Below are 25188 nucleotides of genomic sequence, written 5' to 3'. Positions count from 1 at the left end.
TGGGATGGTGGCTTCTACGGCTTACGGTTAATATTTTTGGCTTTTTACGGCTTTTTCCTTACGGTTAACAAAAATGTTAGAAATTAATTTCCATTGTTTTGAAAAGTTTTAAATTAGTTTCATTGTTTAAAAAAAGAATTAAAATTTTTCTTTGATTACTCTAAAACATTTAAGATCATGGGACCATTCCGGGACGGAAAAAGGTATTATTATAAGAACTGTAATAGTGTAGCATACAAGCCAGAAAACAAGACACCAAAAAAAGCCTTGATAAGAGATCTTGAGATTTTCATTTTCGTGGCTAAAATTTTTCTTACGGTTAATATTTCTTACGGCTGACGGTTAACATTTTCCAGTTTTTACGCCTAACGGATACATTTTGGCCTGTTTTACGGCTAACGGTTAACACCACGTGCCTGTTATATAGTTGCCCCTGCCAGCCGTCAGATTCTGGTGCAAGTGCGCGTACGACAGGTACGTGATATACGCATTTCTATGGAGCGATTTCCTTAGTGACTGTCATGAACAAACACTGAATAATCTAGTTAATCGTAAAAAATGGAACCATTTCGACAATCCGAAAAGAAGCTTCGCAAAAACATGCTTTGAGCGGTTTGTTTTCATCATGTAAAACCAACAACACGTTTTCTCAGTGTTTGTCAAAGCGTATCTACTGCACGCAAACTCATTCGTGCAGACAATCGACGGTTTTAGTTGAAGCTAAACCAGTGATATTGTGGAGAAGAAATCAGCGTTGAACCAGTGAAAGGCTTAATCCACACATCTAGCCAATCAAAGGCCACCTTTTCCTTCTTGCCAAGGCCCCTGTGAGACGGGAGGCTCCAATGCCACTGGAAATGAGGGCTCTGAGGACGAGAATGTTGTTGAACGTTTCGCGCGTGCGTTTTTTAGCTATGTCAAAGTGCCTCTGTGAGAGGCAGATGTGCTTCGACTGGTAATTAGGCACCAAATTCCCGCCGGGGTTAGCTTATTAATCATCAAAAACCGCAGGGAAAAGAACTGCCAGGCAAATCGTGTTAACAAGAAGTCAGTTTTAACGCACATTTCTGGCTTGCACGCCCTGTGGTTAAACGTAAAGAGTCACTAAAAATTAAAATTTCGTTAGTTATGCCAAAAATATTAAAACTGTTTGAAATCCTTAGCTTTCAGCATTGTCTTTTGCCGCGATTTAGCGAGAAGACAAACACCACTTTACGATACTAGATAACAATCTTTTTAAACGTTAATCTTAAAATTCTTCGTCGGTTTTACATCATAAAAGCTCTTTAGCTTTTATGGTGTTTGCGCTAGTGTTTTGAGGTACTTAGTGCGGTTTTTAATGGAAAGCGTACGAGCGCGTGAGTCAACCTTTTCCGCTAATTTTGCCAAGGGACATATATGTATTAAAGAAAACAAATGTCTTCACCTTTGTATTGCTTGAGGTAATGATTTTTCACCTGAAATGGGGAACTATATTTTGGTTAGAAGAAGAAAGTCCTCGAGAATGGCTCTCACTTATTTCCATACTCATGACAAGAACAAAGCCCAATTTAGTTGTTCCTCCTTGTGTGCCGTTCGTGTCCAGTTTTCTTCATCAACTCTATTTGGGGGCATTTAGTTAATCAAAATGATGTTACTAGTTTCAAGTCAATTTAGAGTACAAACAAGCTAATTTAACTTCGATACAGATAAGGTTGCAATCTATGTTTCAAGTCAGATAGTCGAATTATGAGTTTAATGACTTTTTAAAAAAGATGAGAAAATCAGACAAGAATCACGAGATCCATAAGCGAAGGAAATCTTTGGGCTTTTCCCCTACTGGACTGGACAATCTTCTGCTCAGTGTTTTCAAGTTTGTGTACGATGTTTGAAGTTGCGTGTTCCAATGTATTTCTTGCCCAATCACTAATTCGGCACTCTTCATTAAAAATTAATTCCTCCAATCGGAGGTCGCTGGCCCGGCTGGCTTAACTTTTCAATACATCGAATTGTCCAGTGTTGCCAAGTCGACACTCTTCGAACCGCAGGTGTGTTCCTCACGTACCCTCCGATATCTTTGAATTTCTTTTCTTGGAAGCTATCACTGACTTTGAGCAGAAACAAACTCTGGCTAGAGATAAAGCTGATACAATTGCAAGCAAACCAACTCTATTGGAAACAATTGACGATTTTCCCCTTCAGGTTCTCTCATACGTGGTAAGTATAATAATCTTTGGTTGTAGCAAAGGCTTGTAATGCCTTGTAGGGTAACTGTTTAACTAGGCGTAGATTGCCGCGAAAGTCGTCGACAATAGGTTTTTGACGGTAGATTCTACCGTCACGCAAATATTTCTTGATTTAGTCTAATAGCTTTTTAAATGCGCCCGATATAAATTTTTCCAGCTTGATTAATATTCGGTATGACAACACTGTGTGTATCATTTTATACCAGACGTAATTTTGTCACGGTATAGTAGTTCTTCTGCTACCATATCATATGCGACCTGTTTTTAACTAGTCTTCTTCTCTCTATTCCGCGATGGTTTGATTTAGTGAAATTCGTCAATCAATCAGCCATCTAAAATAGCTTTCAAACGTTGAATAGCTAAATCATTTTTTATATTGCGTACGCCAGGTTTTTACTTTCCCGGAGCGTAACTTATAGTGTGTTATTTACTTAACTGTGTCAGTTTTCTCAAGATGTTTAGGGTAAATCATTTTCAGTTTCTAAAAGTATCGTCATTTCACGCAATATACGTTCATTATGTTTCTATAGAAAATTTTCAATCGTATTTGTAAAATTTTGTAAATTTATTTATGTGCATGTTTAGCATTGCCTAAAGGGAGATTTCACATCACAAGCAGCGAAAAGCTAGCTTCTGGCATGTTCTGTAACTTTATTTGCTTTTAAAACGTAGAAATTTATGTTTGACAATACTTGTCTAAATAAGTAACCGCAAAATAGATTCGTCAATCAAGATATTTTTAATAGGGCGATTTAAACAATAATTCTACATGGCAGACAAGATGCTAAAAATTTTATCAAAAATCTTTGCATAATTTAGACGGTCGTTTCATGGTTTGTCTTTGAATTTACATCACAATGTTAGAAAAAACCGTCGATAATTTTTTCACGCCTCCTCTTGCATGTTATCACCGTTTCGAAGAAAATGATATGGCATATTCCCAACCACATATAATAACCTTAATTTATTGCTGTAACTTGTTTATACTTCAAGAAGGCCAGGGGATGACATTCCCTTATTTCGTGGTCAGGCTGCCTGTCTTTCCAGTATAAATAAAACCTTTTTTCTGCACAACTTGAAACGGCAAATCAGTTTTTTATGCATTCCAGTTGAACTGGTTGACATAGTCAAAACAAAAAAATAACAAAAAAAAAATACATCCTTAATGAAAACGAAAACCACGTCTGGTAAAGTTATTGTGAAAAGTCAAATATTGGATGAATCTTGGGTCGATAAGTTTATCAAACGGAAATTCTCCAAGCGAGAGAAACGAATGTGGTAATTTGAAACCAAGTAGCTCATGTCGGTAGCACTTGTGCGACCCAGTGAAGAGACACCAGACGTATAATTTTGTTTTCCATTTGGAAAAATTTCCGGAAATTTCGGTCAGGATGAAAATGGACACAATTTTTCATTTCAAGCTACTGGAAATTTTAGGAGAGAAACTGAACTTCTGAAAAGGTAGTCGCTGAAATTCGCGCGTTCCATTTACCATTTTGTCACATTTACACCTGGGTTCCGAGTTTTTCGGTTTTCATGACCTCTCGCTTCGTTCGAAATGGAAAGTTCTTTGGGAAAACGTGAAATATATAAATGGAACCGACGTTCTTCCCGTACGTAATGTCAAGTCGACCATTCCGTTAACAAGCACTATCAATTTCCAACACCTCTGGGGTGTCTGCCGCAAAAAGAAAACAATATAAATTATCATGATATCGCTCCCCTGAAGAATTAAAATCCTGCGATACAAATAATCTAAACCTTATCCCCCAAAAGTTAAGGCAAAAAGGCGGGTTTTTTTTTAGAATTTTAAGTTTTCGTCTTCGTTGGAGGGAGAGCCAAAAGGAAGGTTTCTCTAAGAAAAGGGAAAATAATTTGCGTTATTTTGAGGGCAAATAAATTAGCTCATTGAAATGTCTTTTTCGTTGTTCCCACAGTATTTAGAGAAACACTCGTCGAAGTTTGCAAGTTAACGAAAGCAAATAGTTTCAACTTTCCTCCAGTCTTCGTATTTTTTATTTCCAAGCTTTGATTTGTCTTCAATTTGGTGACTTTTCTATGAAAGAAACTTCATCTAGTTATTTTATAATTCGGAATTTCCATTATTCATGGTTATAACTTAACAAGTCGAAAAGCTAATCTTTCGAAAGATGGCATCTTTCAACTTTTGGCTACTTTGTGCTGCCTCACACTCGATAGGGGATTTGCTCATGTAAGAAGGATGAAAAGTCTGCGCAGAAGATTGTTCATCATAAGTCAGATATTTATTTATTTTTATGACGTACTTGCAAAAAACTTTGGACGTTAAAATTTTGGAGCCCCACGGTAAGAATAGACGCAATGAATCGACAGAATCGTAAAACTTGTTACCTACGTAGACCATTTCATCTTTACTTTGTTTAGTTCGTTTTGTTCGTCATTTCCGCCACTCCTTTTAAAATTTCGAAATATATGTTACGACATCCATCATTATATAGTATTGTAATTTCATCTTTATAATAAGTAACATCTAAACCTGAAGAAGGCTGGTCTGGCCAGCCAAAATATTGTTTTAAATATACAACGTTATGTCCGCCTCGCGGTAGTCTTTGTCCTCATCGTTTTTACTTTTCAAATCTGGCTCATTAGATCTCCTGTGAGATCCACCGTTCAATCCAACAGGATCTCAGTTCGTTCATGGTAGGCATAGCTACAATAATCCCGGAAAATCGTCTAAAAATCCATCCGGATAATCTCCTAAAAAGTTCTAAAATCTCAATTTTTTTCTTCTAGAAATCTCAAAATTTTAACGAAAAATATCAAAACATTTTCCAACAATTCGCGAGAATGCGTCAAAAAATCCCATCAATAGTTAAAATAAACTAAAGGTTAAACAAAGCCAATGATACGTTTTCATTTTAACTAATTAAGACGAATTCTGCTGTTCATGAAACGATGACTGAAGCCTCTTCTCACTCTTATATATATAGCTTTACGAGCGAATTGGTTTCCTAAAGGTCCGGTAATACGGGCAACATTTTCCTTCAACTTGACAAGTTGGTCATAAACGTGGTAATACGCGCAACAATGTGTTTCAACTTACATTGCAACAATGTTGCGAGACAAGTTGAAGCAAAATGTTGCCCGTATTACCGGATCTTTATGAGCATATAAAAACATTATTTATCTAATTCCTATCCCTAAATATTTTTTACGCTTTTTACAGACTTTTTTGGCTCTAAAAATTCTAAAAATCCTTGAACTTGCTAAATTCTTCTAAAAATCTCCGGACTCTCTAAAAATCTTTTCAGCGTCTAAAAATCTAAAAAAAAATTCGGATTTTTGTAGCTAAGCCTAGTTGACGGCTTTGCAGTTTATTTAGTTTGTTGATTTTCGGATATTTTTTTTTTATCTCACTTTGGACGTATTTCGGACAAAATTTTCGGACACTTCGCTGAAACACAGCTAACGTAAATTTACTTCTACAAAACACGTTTTATAATGGAACAACATCTGTGATAATGGTAGTTTCATTCAGACTGCACCCTCAGGGTTTTATAGATCCACCGACGGGGAAAATAAGAATAATTCCATCAAGCCGTTACCTATCTCAAGCAGTAAACTAGAGTTCGCTCCATAAAGGAAACTAGCGGCTGGATCACGCTATCCACCGGATAGATCACTATTGTTAACAAAACTCATCGTTATCAAAACGCGATTTATCCGATGGATTGTGTTATCGACCTTTCGAACAACCCGGGCTTGTTCATTAAGTGTCCGCATTATGTATATTACTGCACTGTTGACCGAGTTGTCACCGAAGTATACATAGTTAAAACACACCGACGTCCTGTGTGTCAGCGCTGCAATAAGACGAGCAAATTAAGGGATTACAGAACTGGAATTGAACAAAATGATCGATTGACGTTCGAGAGGTTTTCTCTGAGCTCTATGATCACAGCATACTCATTAAAATAATCATTTGAGCATGTAGAGAACGTAAAAAGTTAACGTCCTACAGCAAAGAAATGCCCTAAGCTAAGTCAAGCAGAACTATAACACTTCTTCTTTTCGTAACTAAAACAAAAAAAAGCTTTTTTAGTGGAGTGCTGCCAATAACGCCGACGAAACAGTGGTGTTCCATATTTACCTGCATAAGGTAAACTACTTAATTAATGCTACCCTCTTTAGAATCTTGCTTTGTAACCAAAGGCGGTTATTTTTGTATGCATTTAATTGGTTTCAGGTGAAGACTGTATCGCCCCTGAAGTTTACTGATTTTTATATCTTTAACAGGCTTTTAAACTGGTTTAAAATAGTCCATAGCCACTTTAATAACATTTACAACTGTTGACACCGTCTGGGGCTGAATAGAGTGACGACGTCCGTTTTTCTATTAGTCTTCCTATCTGCCTGAGGCCAGCATCGCAAGTCAGTGAATAAGCAATCGAAAGCATTTCTTTGACGAAGAGCAGAGCAGAATGAGGTTATATGTGCTGATGTTTTTCATTTTCATTTGCTTCCTACATTCCACAGGTAAGGAACATTTCATTTTCATTTTAGTGAGGCAAGGGCTTGGAAAACTTCATGGTTTTACCCTGTTTTAGCCTCAGATACAGCAAAATACAGAAACAGGCAAAGCCCATAAATCTTAACGTATTTATTTATCCTTCAGTCATCCAACTTAGATTCTTTGTAATTATTGTAATGCAATGGTTTCTTGCTTTTCAAATCGAGGGATTCTAACATGACTCGCATCAATATAATAATACTAGTCTTGTTAAGGTAGTTAATAAAACATTCAAAATTTACGACAATGTTTTTTTTCTTTTCTTTAAAAAAAAAAAAAAACACCCTCGTTAACGCCGGAGACTTTCATTTCAACTGGTTCCCACGGACTCACGGCGTTTACTGACAAAAACTACATGTTTTTCATCGCGGAGAAAATATAAAGAATAAACAAAACAGACAAGCTGGACCATGTGTACAAGGTTTTTTTCCGATCTTTTCATTAAAAGGGTTCGGTTAATCCTTCAGCGGATTAACCTAACCCCTTCCTCAAAGAGTCACGTAAAATATATTTCTTCATGACGCGATTAATATGTAACAGACAAACTGAAAATATACTATAGAATATTTAGTTGTAATAGCTAAGCATCTAGCATTTATTAAAGTGGTTTTAGAGCTTTATTTGTTCTTAATTTGTTTTTTGTTTTTTTAATTTAATGACTCGTCGTCAGTTATATTAATACGTGGCTAAACGTTAAAATTACGTATCAACTGTATCAACTGTACCAAATCGAGATGGATCCAGTGGTAAACAATTTTTAAAGTCAGCTCACGATTTCGACACGTGAAGTCTCTAACCAAGACATTAAAACGTAGTACACTGGAACCTCGATACAACGAAGGGCCATGGAACTGGCAAAATAGGTTCGCTATAATGAGGCTTCGTTGTATCGTGGTTCTTTTTACAATACACTGATATATTTTACTATTACTGGGGGGAGGAATATGGTTCATTATGCCGAGGACTTCGTTATATAGAAGTCGGTTAAGTCGAAGTTCCACTGCATATGTAACCTTTATCCACTTTATTAAGTTATGTTTTGCCATCTGATCATCTTAGTGCCATCTTGATTGTGTCAACATGATTAGCGAGTTATGGGTTCACCAGTTTCCTAGCCGATTTTCGAAGTTTAATTTTAAAAGTTTGAGGGCTGTTATATTCTTTGTCATCTTGTCTTTGTCTTTGTTAGTGAAAGCTGCACTGGAAGTAAACGAAACTAGACTACACAAGGAGCTGTTCAAAGGATACAACAAACACACGCACCCCAGACTACCCGGGACAGGTCCAGTGACGGTCACTTTTGATTTTCAACTCATACGTATTCTTGATGTGGTGAGATTTTACAACCTTTAATTAACCACGTCTGTTTATATACTGGTAGAGTCGCGTGTTTTTCATGCAATATGCATTAATCTGCACCATGTTTATCACTTATACGCCCAGTACCCATACAGACTGTATATTAAGAGGTGTAATATAAATTTTGTCTATGAGGAGTTTCTCTTTGTAAAATGGTTAGAGGTGGTGGCGGAAGGGAAAGACCAGGCTTGAAAGCGTGGTGGGAATTTCAGTAGCGACATATGCATTGGGTACATAGAAACTCTCACTTACAGAACAGTGCTAAACGTACATTCTTGCCAATGTAAAGATTAGGGCAACCGTCATTTGGATTAAATGAATTGTGAGAGATGCGAGAAAGAGAGATGAAGAAATTCTGGCAAAAATTACACGATTACAAATAATCGAGGCTGAATCAAACTGATTTCAACCCTGATCACACCTTGACCAACGTATTTCAGTAGTAACGCACTCTCTCCTACTGTAACTACAAGTTGTGGGGCGTTAAAACTCAGTACCTCGATCTTGTTACTGCTTATCTTGTAACATTGTTTAGAGCATGGTGGTCTTTATTTTGTAACAAATGTGACGCATTCTAACATTATGGAGTTTCGGCAAGGGTTTAGCAACTTTGGCGATGTGCTGTGATCAGAGGATCTAGATCTTCTCCCAATCAATACTTATCGACTTTCATATGCGGGAGTCGAAAGTTTACTAAGATCATAAACCCAGTGAACTAGCAAAATCCCTTCCTTGCACTTTGATGAAAAGTTCAGATGAGAGCGAAAGTTTGACTTGATTCTAGCTTGCCTAGCAAGCGTTGCTGTACAATTCCTACCCCAATTTGAGCGCGTCCAGAGTGCAGAGAAATTTTTCCTTCCGTACGGGCAAGCTTGTCGCACATGCAGGCTGTCTGCTGTCATACCTAGCCCTTGTGAAACCTGTCCTAACGGCGGATTCTGACTGACTCCTGATTTCTTATCAACAGAGCGCGAGAAGTCAGTACATCATCACCTATGCGTGGGTGAACCAGGTCAGTCAACTGGGCTTCGTTCCCGTACGCCTAAAGAAACTTATGGTTACCATAATTGATCGTGACTGAAGTTTGCACAACCAAACAATCAAAGTCAATGCTGTCGGCTTTCTTGTCCTTGGCGAACTCGTTTTAATTTCAAAATGCAGATCAAAATGTGTTACAGACTCCAAAAACCGCCATTAAGATCATGGTATTAAGACATCAGACATATCGAAAGAGAAGTCTAAAATTTTTGTTTCCTTGAGAAGTTCGTCTTTGTGACGAGAGGCCGAACTCGAAAGGCGAGTCATTGAAAGTTTAAACAGAACTGAAATTCCGAGATATCCTCTGATACTCTGGGGATTATAACTTTGTTATCTTTACCAACTATCGATGGTTCGGTGGAATACGCGGAGTGCGGAGTGCGGAGTTGGAGTGCAGAAAATGAGGAGTGTGGAAAATGAGGAGGGTGGAAAATGCGGAGTGTAGAAAATGCGAAGTGTGGAAAATGCGAAGTGTGGAAAGCATGGAGTGTGGAAAGGGCGGAGTGTAGAAAATGTGTAGAAAATTTCAATTTTCCATTTCAATTTCCATGGAAATTCCACGTAATGTCCATGCTGAGTGTGGAAAACGAGGCGTGCGTAATATGAAAATTAACAAATAATCTTTAATTCCGTTATATTCTCATTGAAAGAGTATTTTATAATATCGTGACACATGCGTGTAAATTAAAGAAATCAATGCGCGTAGCATTATTGTGAATTAACAATGTTAACAATCGATCCATTCTCTTTAAAAGCAGGATGTATCCTTTCATTTTCATGGCTAAATCGTACAATATTAATTCTAGCTATAAAGAAAACAAAAGAATAGGTAAATATACGAATTCAATGCGCGTAGCATTACTGTGAATTAACGATGTTAAGAATTGGTCGATTTTCTTTTAAGCGACGCATCATCGCATTTTCATGGCTAAATCGAACAATATTTCTTTGAAGCTCTAAAGAACAGAAACCAATAGATAAATAAAAGATTGAAATCAATTCGCTTAGCATTATTGTGAATTCACGATGTTAACAATCGATCCATTCTCTTTAAAAATGGGATGCATCCTTACATTTTCATGGCTACATCGAACAATGTTTTTGGTAGCTAAAAGTTGAAATCAATGCATGTAGCATTATTGTGAATTAACGATATTAACAACGAGTCCGTGTTCTTTCAACATTTCCCTCTGGCCTTCATCAAGTGATTGGCAGGTACCGAGGTCGATTAGTACACGGCCGACAAAAACAGGGGTTTCTCGCCTAATATGCGCAGGGTTGGAATGGTGATAGGTGTTGGTAAAGTCTGTGCTGTACACTAGCGCCCCTGTGTTGTCGTCCCTGCCTACCACACACCGATCCACGTGCTTGACCACGATTTTGTGTGGTGGCTGACGAATTTTTTCTGCGAACATGTCACCGCATCCGTAGCACTTTTTAACATTTGTTGACAAGGCCACGAGGTAATACAAATGCGGCGACAAACCTGAATGCCACGTTCTGCTGCTGCCGATGGTTGGAATGACGAAAATGGCCGATGAGACCATTCTCTTTCAATGAGAATATAACGGAATTACACACGCCTCGTTTTCCACACTCAGCATGGACAGTACTAAAATGGGAATGAGGAATTGGAAATTGAAATGGAAAATTGAAATTTTCTACACATATTCTACATTCCGCACTTTCCATACTCCGCATTTTCTACACTCCTCATTTTCCACACTCCGCATTTTCTACACTCCGCACTCCGCACTCCGCGTATTCCACCGGGCCACGATCGATAGAGACATCATCCTGGCATTTAAAAACTATTCGTTGATACAAAAACGATTACAGTATTAACACTAACTGATGGACATTTCGTGCTATATGGCTTTTTTTAATTGATTCGTTTATTCCGATCCGTGATTCAACTGTGTTATGCTCGCAGCAATTACAGTTACTATTGCTGGAATGTACAGCAAAGCTCAATCAAAATATGTTCTAGAAGCTGCGCGAATGACGTAACCTAATTGTGTATTTTTCTTTAGTACTGGAAGAACAATCTGCTGAAATGGGACCCAAAGGATTACGGGGGAATCCAGGAAATTCACGTTTCCCCTGAAGACATCTGGGTACCAGACACACTGTTATACAACAAGTAAGTAATTCTTACAGTCAAAAGACTAAGGTACTTGATTACACTAGTTATGGGGGTTACCTCCTCAAGCTCCCCTCCATCAAATCTCATCGACATTGAAACTTCGAGTCTTTACCAGTCTGCACGCACAACTAGCGGTACACTATTTTTAACAGAGAATTTGCTTGAACATAAAGCTCTCTCTTTGGTGATTGTTCTTTGGTGGTTTCCTTTGTTATTGTTAAGTAAATCTGAATATGTTACATATTTTTTACTGACCTTGACTGGTTAAGTAACTAACTGACTGACTTAGGTTCTATATATTTTTAAATAATTTGGATTGGAAGGGGTAGCAGATAGACTCTCTTATTCGTTAACACTTCAGGCTTAAATAAGTATCACCAGTCACCAGACAAACTATAAGATGATAAATGAAATGCCAAAGTCCTTCGTCGGGCCGCTCTAAGTGTATGGACAGCTGCTACAGTTTTAAGACAGTTGCCAGTTCATTCAATCAATTTTTTTCTTGATAACTTCTGAAAGTCGTTGACGATCTTTCCCAGCTGGTTTTCCTATTTGCTCCGGTCCGTCTGCAGTTGTTAATTTTAATTCAACACGAACTCAAAACGGTCTGAGACGTTACCTAAGCCGTCAGAAAAATGAATCCGACTAAACGGATCCAAATTGTGAACTCTGACCGCTGGCAGTAGTTGATTCACGACAAACGCAATCTCTAAAGTACTCGGCTATACTATAAAGTAGGCAAATGGAGAACCTCTTTCTAGTTTGAAATCCCAATAATTACATGTTCTATCAGTTTAGTGCTTTGTTAGTGCAAGCTCCAGATTGCACTGGCTCATTGCTCATACATCCATATTTCGAGGTGATTGTACGTAAGCCTCAGTTGTGACTATGTACTTGCACCTGAACGTCCTTAGTAAATAAACACTACTGTAATCCCAGTAGCCGCTGGCTCCCTATTTTTTAAATCAGTTTCTGCTGGCTTTCCGAAACGATATTATATTTATGAATAGCTGAAATCCAAATCTTAAACAGTGTGCAAGGTCTGTAAACAGTGTGCAATAAAAAAACTGAAATGAACTGAAACTGAACTAAGTGATGCAGTTTTAAAACGATTGAAAGGCAAGAATTACAGGTCAGTAAATCTTCCCTATATTTAGCTTGGAGGCGAGAGGCACACAAAATCCATCTTCTTTGTAAAATTCCTTAAAGAAAAACAATTAAAACCAATCAAACCGTAAATAGCAGCTTAACTTCTTGACTTTTCCTGAAAGTTATTGGTCTTTACAAGGTCATCAGTCAACATCAGATCGTTTCAGGGGAAGAGTAAAGCTATTGTTGTCGGTATCTTTTAATTTAAATTATTTTCCCATTTAATTAACATCATAACAAGCGCATATTGACCAGATCGTAGCAGTCGGTCTTGTTTCTTTGTGCTTGATATCATGATGACAGAAACTGATGTCACTGTGTCGCCGAAGGACTTCATGACCTTCTTTTCTCGTCCTAAACAGGGTCTTAAAATGGAGGGTGTTGTGCTGCACAGGGAAGGGTTCTTAGAGTATTTTTTGTCCTAAACAGGGTCAGGATTTCAAATCCTTGGCGGTATCCCTATACCCAGACATGGGTCATCTTCTTAATGCCGAGTGGCATAAGGGCCTCATCTTAAGAAGAACGTATAAAAAATCAATCCATAAATTTAGTATGCCTTCCTTTTCTCTGTTTTAATTACAGCATAGATGAAGAGGAGCGTATAGGAGGTGGTAGGACCACGTATACAACTAATGTAGCAGTGCAGTACGATGGAAGCAACACGTGGTTAAACCCCGCCATGTTCAAGAGCATCTGCAGTGTGGATGTCACAAACTTTCCTTTCGATGACCAGGAATGTCTGCTCAAATTTGGCTCTTGGGCTTTCGATAAGTCAAAGATCGATTTAGCAGTGAAAAACGGCAGCACTCTTAACAGCTACTACATCAAAAATGGCGAATGGCAACTGCTGAATTTGTCTGTGAAGAGGAACGCTCTGAAATATCAGTGCTGTCCGCACGAGTTTGTGGATGTGTCAATAAATGTGCATATCAGACGGGAATCACTGGATTACATCCTAAAGTTGATTATTCCATGCTCACTGATCTCTTCCATGATATTTTTAGGGTTTGTTCTACCACCTGAGTCCGGTGAACGCATTGGACTGAGTATCACAGTTCTTTTGGCCATGACGGTGTTTCAACAACTCAGTTCCGAGCTTATGCCATCATACGGTTTTCCTTTGCTTGGGCAGTTTTACTTTGCAATCATGTTAGAAATTGGGGCTTCTCTAGCAGTTACGACGCTTATTCTAAACTTTTATCATCGCAACAGGCGAAGAATGCCCAAGACCATGAGAAAAGTAATTCTGCAGTGGCTTGCGCGCTTGTTGTTTCCTTGTCAAAAACCGAAGGATTGGAGCGAAATTCATCGAAGAAGCACAGCTATGCGACGGAGGTGCAGCGATTTAGAAGTTAAGGCCGATCTTAGCAGCAGCGATGCAGCATCTTGTGAGGAAGATGTCCTCGAGTGTTCAAAGGACACGAGCCCACGGCGTGACCCGCACGTGGACACGTGGGTCGTGCAGGAGTCTGGGGCTGCACACACGCATGCGCATTCAACAACCAATGGTACAACTGAGAACCACTCGTTCTGCAATCATGCGGTCTCTCCCAAAAATGATTGCAACCACAACGGTGGGCTCAAAAGGGACTGGCTTAAAAAGCTAAAAAAGAACGGAAATGTACGTAGCCGGGACAAAAAAGTCGACCGAACTGGAAAGAAGAGACCTTCGACAGCACAACTCTTGAAACAAATGACCATTGATTCATTGCCTTTTGGAGGCAACATGTTGGACTGGTCTGAAGAGAAGCTTAAGAATCAAAAGGAGTGGATAAAGGCAGCGCGTGTTTTGGACAGACTCTTTTTAATCATTTCCATTATTGTTTCCATCGTTACTCTCCTGACAATCTTCCTGCGTGCTCCGAGATTTCGACTCTACTAAACTGTAAACAGGCTCCTTTGCAGCTATTGTCACGCTCTTCTTTACTAATGAATCGTCAAGCAAAGCTTTTCTCAGCGGAGAAGACTGAATAACAGGTGTTGGAATGAATTCTGAAACAGAGGGTGACAAAACAGGTCAAAATCAATATTTCAACAGCATCACGATTTCCTTCTTCTGCCCTCATCTACTGCTCGTCATCTTTTGGCAACCCCTTCATGCAAAAATAGCTCTAGTTTTGTATTATAATTTATTAAAGCATGCTGGGTGCAGTATATTACGTCACAGAGAGGGCCTGGGTTTCTTAGTATTGTTAGTAGCATCTCTTAATTTTTTGTTTTCGAAAGTTGCTCTTTTCTGTCATTTGTATTTAACTTAAATACCCATTGAAAGAATTTCTGATACACTTTTTTCGCAACCAGAGTTGCTACATAAATTCATTTTTTATTGATTACAACTTAAGCTTACTAGAAAACTAAGTTCCTATTGGGTTAGTGCGATATAACCTATGGCCTTAATTGCCTCGCTCTGTAAATAAATAGTTTTGTTAAAGGTGGCTGTAAACAGTTTCCAGCACTTTCCAAGACCCTTAATTCTACTTTTTAGTGCATATATTTCAAACAAGGCAAGGAGAAACCCTTTTTTTCATTATCAAATTTTAATAAGCAGGATAAGAGGCCGCTTTTGGCAAAATATTAAAAAATATATATATATTAATGGGATTCAGAACCAGGTTTAAACTCAACGTGGTCATACTGTTGTTATGGTAACATACTGTGCTACGAAAATGATAACAACTTGTTCACCAATGATTGGGCATTTTTTTGGCACCATGATTGAAGCATCAACTGATAATGAGTGGTTATAAATCACTCATCAAAATCTACGTCTAGGAAAGCTCTGGGAACTGTTTTGAGCCATCACCACCCCACGAGATTATATATGTGTCAGTTTTTGCAATACAGTTTAATTTTTCACGGTACCACATATACTATCACGTTGGTTCTGATAGGAAGTGAAAGTTGCTTACTGGCGCGGCTAGGCAGTTTCTCTGACCGTTACAGCATCATGCAGTGTTTCTTAAGGTGATTCCTTATTTTTGCATTGCGCATCCCTACTGCGCACGATTGTTGCGTCACTAGCGCGCGCACATGAGCCCGTGCGCGGACAAAACGTAAGAGATTTCCCTCAAACTAAGCTCGATAGCGAAATAAATGCTCCTTTTCTCTTAAACGAGCACGGAGACCCCCATTTGTTATTCCATAATTTCAATAAGAACAATATCCTCAATAACTGAGAAAAAAATTAGCACAAATCTATGGCTACTTTTTGGCAAATGAAATAAATACTGCAGAGGGAGACATAACGGGCCCAACAGCGCATGTCCAAATTATGTTTCCTTTAAAGGATAAAAAAATGCAGGGTATTTGAGGACATTTTTTTCTGGGACATAGATGAATAAACAATCAAAGAAAGTCAAACTCTGTGTGATATAACACGCTGCATTGAAAAATAATCGAGCTTATTTGTTGCGCACGGAGATTACCAAGTCACCTAAATAACCGTACTTGTCAGCATTTTAGCGTGAAAACAAGCACGGTGACCCCTCTTTTTACTACGTTTTTAATATCTCGTTGTCCTGTGACAACAGCATACCAAGTTTCATGGGAAATCTATGGCGGGTTCTTTTACTAGCGAATCACCTTAAATCCTCGTTAAAGAACCCAAATGTTGCGATTTTCATCATCAAATCAGTTAGTAGGAGCAGTTGGAAGGTTTCCACGTCAGTTTTGCGCTATGTATTTCTTTCACAGTGCTTAGAACACCTTTGTTGAGAGCTTTAGTCTATAGTCATTTCTTCATTAGAGACACGATCCCGATCTAAAAAGGTTCTCTTTTCTCAAACTGATACGTAAATAAAATGTCAATATTTTCAAATATAATGCTTGTACACTAAATTGAACACTTGTGAAACAGTTTCCTGTAAAAATTTAAACTATACGAACAAATGGATACAATAGCGTTCTTCCGGCTTGATATTTCTGAGACTAACTGTATGCACATTGATCAATGTCGGCCCAAGACGTTATTAACCAAATAGCCTACACAGACTCGAACTCAAAAGTGCTATGTTGTAAACTACGGTAGAGGAGAGATTGGATACTAGTCATTCAGGGCACGCGAGGTGTGATGGAAAGGCACAACGGCCAAACTCGCACTTCATAGTATCAAAACTAACGAGACACATTAAATACTGTCTGTCAGCTCTCTCATTACATACTGCCTGTCAGCTCTGCCATAAAGCCGGCAAATTAAGGTATTATCATCGACTGATTCAAGCCAATATATCGGCGTTGGACATTTTTCTCATTTTTCCAAAAATCTCTGTTTAAACTCCATACGCACAGAGCATATACATAGCTAAAGTAAGTCGAACTCTGAGGAGAAGTTAAAAAACGCTTCAACTTGAAAAGAATGATCTGAGCCAAACGCAAACAGAACAACAAACACGGCGAAACAGTACCACGTCATGATTTCCCATGCATGTGTTGAAACAATTAATCTTAACCTTTTTACAATCCTTTTTTGTTTATATTTTTAAACATTTAATTTAATTCAGGTGATGATAACATGGTCGTTTTTGCTACCATAACAAGATTAAAACTCAAAGAGTGAAACAGCTCACATTCGATCACTTAACAGTAATTGTTCCTACCGTTTGAAACTGACTGGAGATAGCCCAACGATATACTATACTATCTTTCTCAATGTTTTCCTTTCCGATTGAGACAATGTTCGCGAATCGATGAAAAGAAATCCAAGGAAATTCCTTCGGGAGCAAAGAGCAGAATGAGATTACATGTAACACTGTTTTTCGTTGGCCTCGTACATTCCACAGGTACGTGTATCCATTTTGTTTCACTTGTCAGGATCATTTGTGACAGGAGTGTTTGATATTGTGTTATTTTTGTCCCTACTACGGCCTGGAATCAAGAGAATACCCGTTCTGCATCAGACCACAAACGCTTTAAAAGAAACTGTGGAAGAAACCGTTTTTGATAAACTGATGAGTAGCTGGAAATTTAGCCAAGAAAACAACAGGACGAGTTTCTTAGTCTGTAAATAGTGCAACACAACTGTTTGTTTTCCCAAGACAGTCTTGGAACTTCTAATGATAAGCGATAAAGTTCAAACTGTAAGTTTAGGTTTCGATGTTCTTTTTCGACGACGCGCTTCTTCTTAAACTCCTCCCGCGTCGCTCTTTCCACAGTCCGTTGCCAGCTGTTGTGGCTTAGTCGCCCCCTGTTTCCGCCCGGTGATGGCTGTACAACACATTACTGGAATTAAAAATGTACACCTTTTTCCTGTTGACTGGGGTCTCTAATGATATTTAGTGACAATACTTAACATTTTTATCACGAAGAAGATAGGAACAATCAACCAAACAGACAAGCTGAATCATGTTTGAAACTGAGTCTTTTCATTATGGTATGTCTTGTAAACCCGTCTATGAAAGACAGCCGTAGAACAAAATTGGTGCATGCAAGAAAAAGAAAGAGCGCAGTGAATTCACCGACGATAGATCCGTCTTGTTGTAAACCACTCAAGAGTGTAGAACTTTTACGGCGCTTTGGAAAAATCAAATGTAGCTTTGCCATCCAAGCCACTTTTTCCAAGTAGGATTTGAATAAAACGAAACTGCTTGAGTGTGAGATAGCTAGATTCGCAGAAGGTTTTCGAGATTTTAGTTGAAAAGACTTTGGTACTTATTCTCTGTAATCTCTTTGTTTGTTAGCAAAAGGTGCACTTGAGATGAACGAGACTAGACTACTCAAGGAGCTTTTCAAGGGATACAACAAACACACGCACCCAAGACTACCCGGAACAGGTCCAGTGACGGTCACCTTCGATTTTCAACTTATTGATATTCTTGATGTGGTGAGTTTTTACAACCTTTCTCGCTATAACACTTGTGTTTACCACGTTATGTACAAAATAGGTCTTACAGCACATGCTTTTGTTTTCTTATCAACAGAGTGCGAGAAGTCAGTACATCACCACATATGCTTGGGTGAATCAGGTGCGTCAATTGAATTTTATCAGTCACTTTTCATAAACGTTTCTCTTCGATTTCAAGCAAGTGAGCGGAGTCAGTGGTTTTGCGAGCTCGCGAGGGTCACCGAGAGTCACTATGCTTCTGATAGAACAATCTGGGATCACGTATACGTTTATCCAATCAAGTGCATCGTTGTTGTTATTAGCGAGAGAACTTTTAGGAAACCCTGACAAAACGCTTGAGAGTAATTTGCAATGGAGTGTCATTCCTCCACCCCCCCCCCCCCCCACCCCCGCCTATTGGTAGCCATACTTACAGTCGCTACATGCTGCGGTCGCTTCGGCCACCGCTGGCCTGTTAAAACTATTCATGTTTGAGGTTTTGTTAGAGTTTAGACTAGTTGTTGACAGAATCACTTCAAACTTGAGACCTAATGAAGGCCCACATTTTAAATACTTGGTAGGAAACTCATTTCCTCTTTTATAGTCTTGAGAAGTTAAAACAACCTTGAATTATGCTCCACACTCCCACATTTGATTGTGTGGCAACCAATAAAACTACAGTCAAGAACTGGGCTTGATCTAAGACGGCAGACATCTTTTGAACTAATTTAACGCTAAGATGTTTTTGGTTACAACCCGAACTGAAGGGGATTCATTGAATTAATACGAACACAAAATCTCAGAAGATCTTCTGATAGCAACTAGGATGCTAAGAATAATACTTTGTTCTCTTTAACAACGATCGACATTGGTAAGAGCCGATGGATTAATTACAGATGCATAAGCATTTAAAAGCCCATCAAAAATACATATAGGATTCCAGTATTAAATGTAACACTTTACAATCTTTTAATCGATTTATAAAGATCATTAAAGCTGACATTGCATTCAATGATTTTTTTAATTGTTATATTCCATTATTCAGCCATGCAATGCTCGCAGTATTTAATAACTGTAAATATTGCAAAAATGTGTAAGACAGCTCATTCAAACACATTTTAGAACTGAGATGTAAGATGGAACGACAGAACCTAATCGATGTGAATTTTTCTTTAGTATTGGAAGAACAATCTGCTGAAATGGAACCCAAAAGATTATGGGGGAGTCAAGGAAATTCACATTTCTCCTGAAGACATCTGGGTACCAGACATACTCTTGTACAACAAGTAAGTTATTTGCTTTTTTAATACTCTGCGAGTGCGTAAAGAGTCTTGATGTGTAAAACTGCTGAACACCTATGCCAACATGCAAATTCTCTTTCCTATCCATGCATTTTTTCATGCCCCTAGCTGACACTAGTTGGGAGATTTTATTTAAATATCAGGACACTTCTTGGTGATTTGAGTGTTCTTATTTATCGTGACATATGCGATTTCTGTTTTGATATTACGAGAGGGTAGCTTGATTAATTAACTGATTGACTGGCTGACTGACAGACTGATTGACTGACTTACTAACTGGTAGACTGACTGACTGACTTTTTTACTAACTGATGAACTGGCTGACTGACTGTCTGATTGACTGACTGACTAACTGACGGACAGACTGACTAACTGACAGACGGACCAACGGACTGACGGAATGACGGACTGACGGAATGACGGACTGACGGACTGATGGACTGACGAATTGACGAACTAACTAACTGATCGACTACCCGACGGGTAAGCCTGCTGCGTGACTGACTGACTAAGGCATGGTCGTAATGCCTGACTGGCTGACCGACAGACAGACGGACGAACCGACCAACCGACGGACGGAGGGGCGCACTGATAGAACTTACACTGCTATCGCGCTTCGTCGAACCACAATAACTGAACAAACAGCCACTCGAATCGGTGGCGGATGAACTTCAGGTGCAGAGACTCTGTTAATCGGAGTTTTCTTTCTTTCCTCTGTTCTCGTTATAGTATCGACAAGGAAAAACGCAATGGAGGTGGCAGGGCCACATATACAACCAGCGTAGCAGTGAAATACGATGGAAACAACACGTGGTTAAACCCCGCTATGTTTAAGAGCATCTGTGATGTGGACGTCACAAACTTCCCTTTCGATGACCAGGAATGTTCGCTCAAATTTGGCTCTTGGACTTCCGATAAATTTAAGATCGATCTGGTTGCCAAAAACATCATTGCACTCAACAGATACTACGTTAACAATGGCGAATGGAAACTTTTGAATTTGTCGGCGAAAAGAAACGCGCAAAAATATCAGTGCTGTCCCCACGAGTTTGTGGACATAACGGTACGAATAAACATCCGAAGGGAATCACTAGATTACATCCTGAAGTTGATTATTCCATGCTCGCTGATCTCTTCCATGATATTTTTAGGGTTTGTTCTTCCACCCGAGTCCGGTGAACGCATTGGACTGAGTATCACAGTTCTTTTGGCCATGACGGTGTTTCAACAACTTAGTTCCGAGCTTATGCCATCATACGGTTTTCCTCTGCTTGGGCAGTTCTACTTTGCAATCATGTTAGAAATTGGGGCTTCTCTAGCAGTTACGACGCTTATTTTAAACTTTTATCATCGCAACAGACGAAGAATGCCCAAGACCATGAGAAAAGTGATTCTGCGGTGGCTTGCGCGTTTGTTGTTTCCTTGTCAAAAACCGAAGGATTGGAGCGAAATTCATCGAAGAAGCACCGCTATGCGACGGATGGCCACAAACTTCATAGATTTGGAAGCCAAGGGGTATCTTAGCAGCAGCGATGCAGCATCTTGTGAAAGCGCCTTTTACCGCTCAAAGGAGAAAAGCGCGCGGCGTGACCCGCACGAGCATAAATGGGCTATGCAGGAGTCTGGGGACGTACGCGACGGTAGCCGTGGAAACCACTCATTCTGTGATCTCGGGGTCTCCTGCAAAAACGACTGTTACAATAACAGGGGTCTCACAAAGCACCGGTCAAAAAAGAACGGAGACGGTCAGACCCGACACAAAAATTGCGGTCATAATGGAAAGAAGAGGCTTTCATCAACAAAACTGCTCAACAGACAACTGACAACGGATTCATTGCCTTTTAGAGGTAATGTCCTGGACTGGTCTGAAGAGAAGATGAAGAATCAAAAGGAGTGGATAAAGGCAGCGCGTGTTTTGGACAGACTCTTTTTAATCATTTCCATTATTGTTTCCATCGTCACTCTCCTGAAAATCTTCTTGCGTGCTCCGAGATTCCATCTCAAATGAGATGAGAAGGGTCTCCTTCGAGTAGAACACGTGAAAAGGGCCACAATCCCCTCTCTATCCTCCTCTAAGAAAAAAATTCCAATTTTGTGTTATAGATTGTTCGACATCTAAAAATAATATCCAATAGCTGCGTACGGAGATGGTTTAGAGACGGACCATTATTAATTGGGGGGGTGGAGGTCTGGGCAATTAAAGTAGCTTGCTCTTAAAGAAATGCCTTTTATATTACCTTTAAATGATTACGACATTTTAATTCACATGTAGTGTCGAGCTTGTCTTGAATGGGGCGTCCTTAGCAAGCTCCGTGCAGTCACCTAAACGTCGTTTTGGTACCTGAAGACTTCATGATTTTCACTGTTATCCAATCAGAAAAATAGCACGTGTACGCAAAGTTGCTACGTCAACCTTTATGTTGCTAAGCAACAGCTCTTTCGAGAATCACAGGCTTAGTGCATTCTAGGTCACACGAACGTTGCTGAACATTTTCCGAAGATTTCCGAAGATTACCGAATATTGCCGAAGACTTTCGAGGAAGACCCGAAGATGTTTCGATGATACGCCAACGAATTTAAGTACAATTTAGGAGACAAACTTGATGTCAGTGAAATCATTGATATCTTCACTAGTGAGGATATGGAAAATACGCCACTCGAGTCCCGGATGTGGTTTCGTATGAATTTTATGAGTGGTGTATTTTCCAGTAAAATGCTCGTGTGATTATATAATAAGTATATCTTATTAGATGTTTTGGTGTGTAGTATCGCTGTATATTTTTACGTGTTGAAAGAGGGAGAGTGTGACAGTTTTGCGGGCGCGCACCGACCTGTACGGCAAACAGGTTTTCTACTTTACAAATACGGCAAACAGGTTTTCTACTTAGCTCTTATAAACCGAAGTCGTGAGTACAGACCGAACGCAGTGAGGTCTGTACACACGACCGAGGTCAAGATTCTCCCATACAGACCGACTTAGCTCGGTTAATAAGATGTTTATTATATGGCAAAGAAAAAAACTTTAATTCGTTTAATGTAACTGGTTTGCTGACATTTTGCTTGCAAACGGAGATGAGCTTAACTTAAACCTGCCGAAATTTGCTCGTCCTCTTTACTTTTTTTTGTCATCAGGCTTTTTGGCACTTCCATAAATGATTGAGAAGAAAATAAAAGAAAACGGTGAACATTTTTATATTTTAGTTTGCTACTTTTTCAACGCAAAATGAAACCGGTCTAGATGCTGGTCAAGATGGGAAAATCTAGACCGCGGTCAATATCGATTTCAGCCAATCAAATTCGTGAATTCGGTAGTTCTCAGTCCTTGTGAGACACAGCCATATAATAATTAACAATTATTCCATGAGCGCGCGTTGGATATGACATGGTAAATAGCCAACGAGGCCCGTAGGGCCGAGTTGGCTATAACCAATCTCATATCCAACAAGCGCGAATGGAATAATTGTTTTATTAAATTTGGTGCATTTGTATTCTTGGAAATATAGCTTAATTTTATTGGATTTTAAGTTTACAAAACGACCGGAAGTCGATGTGATAAAAACAACAACAAGTGGGAAATCACATGACATGCACGCCGTTTGTAAAATTAGTTGAATGAAAAATTTGAGAACGAAGCAAGCGAATTTGCTGAATGAAATTGCAATCAAGTAGAATTCAAGAAACGTCTATCAAATGAAGGAGATATAACCTTGGTCAGAAAGTTTGAAAAGCGTTCAAGTTCGAGTCATGGTCTCCGGATCGAGCGGTCCGGGTTCGAGCCCTGGCCGGGGACATTGTGTTGTGTTCTTGGGCAAGACACTTTACTCTCACAGTGCCTCTCTCCACCCAGGTGTATAAATGGGTACCGGCGAACTTAATGCTGGGGGTAACCCTGCGATGGACTAGCATCCCATCCAGGGGGGAGTAGAAATACTCCTAGTCGCTTCATGCTACAGAAACCGGGATAAGCTCCGGCCTGGTGGGCCACTTGGCTCGTATGCAGACTTTACCTTACCTTTTACCTTATACCGCGCTTGGAACTCGGAATTGTGCTGTAAATATGAGAAGTGTTCATTTCGACGGTGAATCTTTTCTACACTTGGATGGAAGCGATTTGAGTACGTGAATGGCACAACATGCAGCGCTGGCCGCATCGCATTGTAAGCTTGAAAATCACTTGGTGTTTTACTTCAATTTGCTTTTAATAGTGTACTTTCTATACAGTATTAAAGGTACTGTTTTCCATCGATCTCTAGTTTGCCTTTATTTAGTCATTCATTTTATTGTTATCGTATGTCGGCCACAGCACTAGTTCGGTCGACCATTCGATCAAACGCTCTCCAACTCAGGGCCGGGTTGTTCGAAAGCCGGTTAACTTTAACCCAGGATTAAACGTTAACTAAAGTATTATTTTTTCTTGTTTAAAAATGTTTTTCACCTCTTACGTTTGGCGTAGTTTGAGATTACTACAGCTCAAAACTGAAGGGCAAACAATAAACAGAACACCTCACCAAAAAGTTTTTAGTTACAAAACCGAAATCAAACTTCTCGTTAATCCTGGGTTAGCTTAATTGGGCTTTGAACAACCCGGCCCAGGAGTCTATCTTTTTGTCGAGGGTCGAGGGTAATATTCTTTTTTTCCGAGCTTTTTTTTTCAAATGTCACAAATCGTAGGAGTCGTGAATCGGAGGCTTGTCAACCCCATTCACTACATTGAAGTGTGTTTGCTTTGTCATTAACATCAAACCTAATTTGGTAAAATGTTGGCGTGACTTCCTGTCACACGATCAGTCGAACTTTTCAATAAATTTTCTGAAATACATGCCGTAACTACACTGTAACTACTAGCTATTACATAGGAAGAGCCCGGTGGAAGAAACGTTCAAAAAAGGTCTTACCGTCACTTGCAACTGCGGGTCAATCAAAATTCAAAGTTTTGACAATCAAACTTCAAAGTTTACCCGCCCACTTGGGAACGTTTTGGCGCCACTCCGCAAACACTTGAAGAGGAGCAAAGTCAGCAACGCGTACGGGCATTTTGTCTTTTGCAGTTTTGAAAATCAGAATGAATTATAGGAAATCAAGAGAGGAATTTCTGTCGGATATCGACTGTGATCTTTTACAATATCCAGGGGAATTTTAAGGAAGAAAGGGTTCACCTCAACATTGTCCGCGCGGTATCTAGCTGAAGATGATCTTCATTTTCTCCCTGAAGGCCACAGAAGGTAACAAAAGACTAGTCTTGAACATGATTGCTCGGCTAACAACGCCCGAGAGCGTAAAAACCAGCTTGAAACGTCATACAGGGTCAACACAGCAGTTACAAAGCCCTGAATCAAATTTAAAACCTCCTGCACGAAAAAAGGTCTCCACGTCGGGCTGAACTGAACAATGATGCGGACGAGTATCGAGTACCGAAAACGAGCGACGTTTCTCTTTCGACAAGCAGGCGTCAGTTACTTAGCCAAAGTGAAAGGTTCATTGAGGAAAAGACAGGGGCACCCAACGGATCGTTTCGGTAACTTATCTGTTCGGAAGGCCTGTACGGGTCAGCAAATGATCCCAGGACCGCAAATGATCCCGGACCACAAATGATCCCCAAATTG

The 25188-nt window shown here is 39.4% G+C and overlaps 2 protein-coding genes across 3 annotated transcripts; both read left to right on the top strand.

Annotated features, from left to right (window-relative positions):
* Positions 1–1728: 1728 nt before the first annotated feature.
* Positions 1729–16288, top strand: LOC110041651 (neuronal acetylcholine receptor subunit alpha-10-like). Of its 2 annotated transcripts, XM_089280257.1 has the most exons (6): positions 1729–2196; positions 6501–6740; positions 7964–8106; positions 9101–9145; positions 11205–11314; positions 13049–16288. In XM_089280257.1, exons 2-6 carry the CDS (start codon positions 6686–6688, stop codon positions 14346–14348), a joined length of 1653 nt encoding a protein of 550 aa, XP_089136383.1. In that variant the 5' UTR covers positions 1729–2196; positions 6501–6685; the 3' UTR covers positions 14349–16288. The 2 variants fall into 2 exon arrangements, with proteins under 2 accessions (XP_089136383.1, XP_089136382.1); XM_089280256.1 differs by lacking the exons at positions 1729–2196; positions 6501–6740 and having other exon boundaries at positions 7415–8106.
* Positions 16289–16978: 690 nt separating this feature from the next.
* On the top strand, positions 16979–21712 carry LOC110041796 (neuronal acetylcholine receptor subunit alpha-10-like). The gene is made up of 5 exons (XM_020747127.2): positions 16979–17244; positions 18142–18284; positions 18382–18426; positions 19461–19570; positions 20315–21712. Exons 1-5 carry the CDS (start codon positions 17196–17198, stop codon positions 21591–21593), a joined length of 1626 nt encoding a protein of 541 aa, XP_020602786.2. The 5' UTR covers positions 16979–17195; the 3' UTR covers positions 21594–21712.
* The last annotated feature ends 3476 nt before the right edge of the window (positions 21713–25188 follow it).

The sequence above is a fragment of the Orbicella faveolata genome, unplaced genomic scaffold (assembly GCF_042242905.1).
Source record: "Orbicella faveolata isolate gen_17 unplaced genomic scaffold, um_ofav_v1 contig_47, whole genome shotgun sequence".
In the NCBI taxonomy this organism is placed as follows: Eukaryota; Metazoa; Cnidaria; class Anthozoa; order Scleractinia; family Merulinidae; genus Orbicella; species Orbicella faveolata.
The sequence above is the reverse complement of the archived record's forward strand: the minus strand, read 5'-3'. Positions and strand labels throughout refer to the sequence as shown.

What these genes read in the sequence shown, in the direction of transcription:
- LOC110041651 (XM_089280256.1), top strand. Translation starts at nt 7,855, where the DNA reads ATGATTAGCGAGTTATGGGTTCACCAGTTTCCTAGCCGATTTTCGAAG. An exon ending in CCTATGCGTGGGTGAACCAG is followed by an intron (nt 9,146 to 11,204) that starts GTCAGTCAACTG and finishes ATTTTTCTTTAG; the next exon opens with TACTGGAAGAACAATCTGCT. An exon ending in GACACACTGTTATACAACAA is followed by an intron (nt 11,315 to 13,048) that starts GTAAGTAATTCT and finishes TTTTAATTACAG; the next exon opens with CATAGATGAAGAGGAGCGTA.
- LOC110041796 (XM_020747127.2), top strand. Translation starts at nt 17,196, where the DNA reads ATGAGATTACATGTAACACTGTTTTTCGTTGGCCTCGTACATTCCACA. An exon ending in TGGCCTCGTACATTCCACAG is followed by an intron (nt 17,245 to 18,141) that starts GTACGTGTATCC and finishes TTTGTTTGTTAG; the next exon opens with CAAAAGGTGCACTTGAGATG. An exon ending in GACATACTCTTGTACAACAA is followed by an intron (nt 19,571 to 20,314) that starts GTAAGTTATTTG and finishes TTCTCGTTATAG; the next exon opens with TATCGACAAGGAAAAACGCA.